Source organism: Crocuta crocuta, unplaced genomic scaffold (assembly GCF_008692635.1).
Source record: "Crocuta crocuta isolate KB4526 unplaced genomic scaffold, BGI_CrCroc_1.0 scaffold8, whole genome shotgun sequence".
Lineage (NCBI taxonomy): Eukaryota > Metazoa > Chordata > Mammalia > Carnivora > Hyaenidae > Crocuta > Crocuta crocuta.
In genome coordinates this window covers 563184-565407 of record NW_027532162.1, presented here as the reverse complement: position 1 = coordinate 565407, position 2224 = coordinate 563184, and the positions used below count along the sequence as shown (strand labels likewise).

The following is a 2224-nucleotide window of genomic DNA, read 5'->3' as shown; positions in this document are numbered from 1 at the left end:
GGGCGCGGCCGGGAGACAGCCGGGCCGAGCGGGGCCAGACCGGAGGAGGGGACCCGCCTGGCCGCCTGGGCCCAGCGTCCAGGTGTCGGTGGCGCCTGCTGGCCTCGGGGGGGCGCTGAGCACGGTCACCATCCAGGCCCAGCAGTGCCTGGAGGGCATGTGGAGCGTCTCCAGGGTCAACAGCTTCCTGCCGCCGTCGTGCCTGGTGAGTCCGCTGGGCGGGGGGGGCCGCCAGCCTCCTGGGTCCCCGGCCACATCGCGCCGCAGCCCACGTGTGTGGACCCAGCAGCCCTCCCCGAAGCAGGGGGGCCGTGGACACGGGCGGAGGCCCCCGCACGTCCCGTCGCAGCGGGCAGGGCCCTCACACGGCCCTGGGGGCAGCGGATCCACGCAGCGCCCGCGGGCCGACAGGTGGGCTCCTGGGACGTGGTCGGACCCTCCTTCTCGGCGCCCGTGGCGGAGGGAACACCTTGTGAGGGGGTCTGGCGGCGCCTCCCCGTCCCGGCCGCCCCCAAGGCCGTGGCCCGCGCAGCAGGGCTTGGCGTGTGGGGGAGGCCTGCAGGCGGTGGGGACGTCCGCCCACTCGCACCGTCTCTCAGCGCCGCGTCTTTGCAGCCGGCGCCGGCGCCCCACCCCAGGGCTCCCCATCAGGCGCCCGCACCCCGCGTGCTGCCCCTCCGTGGAGCCGGCCCTGGGCGCTGGCGGGCCATGGACGTGGGCCGGAGCCCAGCCGCTGTCACCCCACAGGTGGAGACGAAGCCGCTTGGAGGGCGGAGCCGGGCGGCCCCAGAGCTTGGCGGACGGGGGTCTCTCCCCGGGGTGTGCAGGCCCCCAGTTCTCCGTGGAGCAGGAAGGGTACCAGGGTAGGAGCTGGGAGGTGGGGGCCGTTGGATTCGGGGTTCCAGGGACACTGAGGGGGCGTCAACTGCCGTCCTGGGAAGCCTTTTCCCAGAATGCACCTGGCAGCTCTGCCCAAGCCTCAGGGGTGCCTTCTCCCTCAGCTGTGCCCGTCTGTTTAGTCGAGGACTGAGGCTAAGAGCCCGAGGGTAGGAATTCACCAGGCAAACAAGTAGGAAGGACCTTCCAGGCAGAAGGAGCCTTCTGTGTTGAGGCCTGGGGGTGTGAAGCACGGAGGCCTTCCTGGAGGTAGAGGTGTGAGGCATCCAGGCCTTCTTGAAGATGTGAAGCACGGAGGCCTCCCTGGAGGTGGAGGTGTGAAACATCTAGACCTCCCTGAAGGTGTGAAGCACTGAGGCCTTCCTGGAGGTGTGAAGCAGGGGAGCCTTATCAGGAGAGAGGACTGTGGTGGGGGANCCTGATGCTGCACTGGATGCTGCAGTGGCGGCGCGGGCAGCTGTGGGTACGTGGAGAAGCCCCCTTGCTGCCCCGTGTCCCTCACCCCCAGGGGCAGAGAGATCAGTGGGTCGCTATGGAGACTGGCTTTGCTTGCTCCACTTTCGGGTCGCACAGAGCCCCCCGCACGAGCTTGCCCAGCGAGTGCGTCTGGACTAGAGCAGCGGATAGACCTTCCCCGTGGACTGTGCCCGCGGGGGCTGCGGGCGCGGCGGTACAGGCAGGGTCCCCAGCTGCTGGGACAAAGTCACACGTAACCCGAGGCAGGACAGACCCCTGCCCCGCCCCCACTCGCCATCCTGCCGGTGCTGGGGCCAGGCCTTGGGCGGGCACGCCGCCCTCAGGGCCTCCCTGGCGCTTGGCAGCTTGGCGATGGGCTGTGTGGGGGCTCAGGAAGAACGTGGGTCTCGAACTAGCCTCTGGCTGCTGTGGTGATGCGCCCTGGGTGCAGCCTTGCCGCTCTGACTCCTCCTTTATTAAGTCCCGGTGAGGCCAGGAAGGGGGAGGCCGGCCCCGCTACGCGTGCCCGGTACCTCTTGGCTGGGCCCTGGGCTGCCCTGGGGCAGCACTGAGCTGGGGAGGCAGCTCAAGAGAGCTGGGTGGCTTCCTGGGGGAAGTGGCATTGAGCTGGGCCCAGAGGCTGTGTCAGAGGTGGTGGGCCCAGCGCAAGGTGGGTGGGGCCCCTGGGAATAGCCAGAGGGCTCCTTACCTGGGAAGGGGGCTGAATGCATGTCTTGCAGGGGCTTCGAATGCCAGGCAGAGGGAGAGGTCGGCCTTCACTCCGAGGTGCCCAGGAGGTAGAGGAGGGACGCGAGCTGACCGTGGGGGCCGGTGGGGCGGGAGCGGCCCGCGCCGAGGGTTTGCCTCGCGC

At 70.0% G+C, this 2224-nt stretch overlaps 1 protein-coding gene across 1 annotated transcript in view; it reads left to right on the top strand.

Moving 5' to 3' along the window:
• The window catches only part of KIF26A (kinesin family member 26A), a 25561-nt gene that overhangs the window by 204 nt on the left and 23133 nt on the right, over positions 1-2224 (top strand). Inside the window, 1 exon segment of the mRNA XM_077776531.1 lies at positions 1-205. This exon segment is cut by the window's left edge and continues 39 nt beyond it. Within this exon segment, the coding sequence (XP_077632657.1) occupies positions 1-205 (205 nt within the window).